Source organism: Neovison vison, chromosome X (genome assembly GCF_020171115.1).
Source record: "Neovison vison isolate M4711 chromosome X, ASM_NN_V1, whole genome shotgun sequence".
Classification (NCBI taxonomy): Eukaryota; Metazoa; Chordata; class Mammalia; order Carnivora; family Mustelidae; genus Neogale; species Neogale vison.
The window spans coordinates 45,168,012-45,168,843 of record NC_058105.1 but is presented as its reverse complement, the minus strand read 5'-3'; the positions used below and the strand labels follow the sequence as shown (position 1 = coordinate 45,168,843).

Below are 832 nucleotides of genomic sequence, written 5' to 3'. Positions count from 1 at the left end.
CTTTCTCAGGGAAAAAGGTGTTTTTTTAAATTTTTTTCAAGTTTCAAATATTTATTAATCAGTGTGAACCCCAACACAATACACCAACATGATTTTGTACATTTAGAGGGGAAATAGTTCCTGGATAAATGGAAAATTGTGCAGATGGCTTCCGGAAGACCTTCATTTCAAGCAGCCTTATAGTGAAACATTCCATTTAGAAGTCTGGACCTTTGCTCTTCCCTTTGCTTTAATCTACACTCACTGAGGAGAACTTAAATTGAGCATTGGGACCCAGTTTGTTCCAGGGTTCTGGGTTATTCTTCCTATCCCAACTGACATCTGCCTTGAACAATGCCAGGTACAAGACATACAGCGATGTTCCAGTACCTCCTGCCCCAATAATTATGAAGAGGGGGATCAAGCCCTGATGTTTCTTGGTCTGACCAAGGATCTGGTGTAACATAGCTAAGGCAAAGGCCTCCAGTCCAGGAGAAGAATAAATCAAATCTGCAATCCCCAGCACTAAGTAATCCCTACCAGGAAAATGGTTTTAAAGCACAGAGATTATCTGAATTTGTGGAATTTAAGTTGGATTCCAAACAAATACAGTTTTAGTAACAAAACTGAGAAAGTTATGTTTAAATCTTTTTTTAAAGATTTTATTTATTTATTTGACAGACAGAGATCACAAGTAGGCAGAGAGACAGGCAGAGATAGAGAGGGAAGCAGGCTCCCTGCTGAGCAAAGAGCCCGATGTGGGGCTCAATCCCAGAACTCTGGGATCATGACCTGAGCCGAAAGCAGAGGCTTTAACCCACTGAGCCACCCAGGTGCCCCAAGAAAGTTATGT

At 41.2% G+C, this 832-nt stretch overlaps 1 protein-coding gene across 1 annotated transcript; it reads right to left on the bottom strand.

Annotated features, from left to right (window-relative positions):
- Window positions 1–229: 229 nt before the first annotated feature.
- Window positions 230–445, bottom strand: LOC122897372 (cytochrome c oxidase subunit NDUFA4-like). Its single transcript, XM_044235579.1, has one exon. It carries the CDS (start codon window positions 443–445, stop codon window positions 230–232), a length of 216 nt encoding a protein of 71 aa, XP_044091514.1.
- Between the last annotated feature and the right edge of the window lie 387 nt (window positions 446–832).

Bases quoted from the DNA above. Each gene is read 5' to 3' on its own strand.
- LOC122897372 (XM_044235579.1), bottom strand. From the start codon at position 445: ATGTTACACCAGATCCTTGGTCAGACCAAGAAACATCAGGGCTTGATC.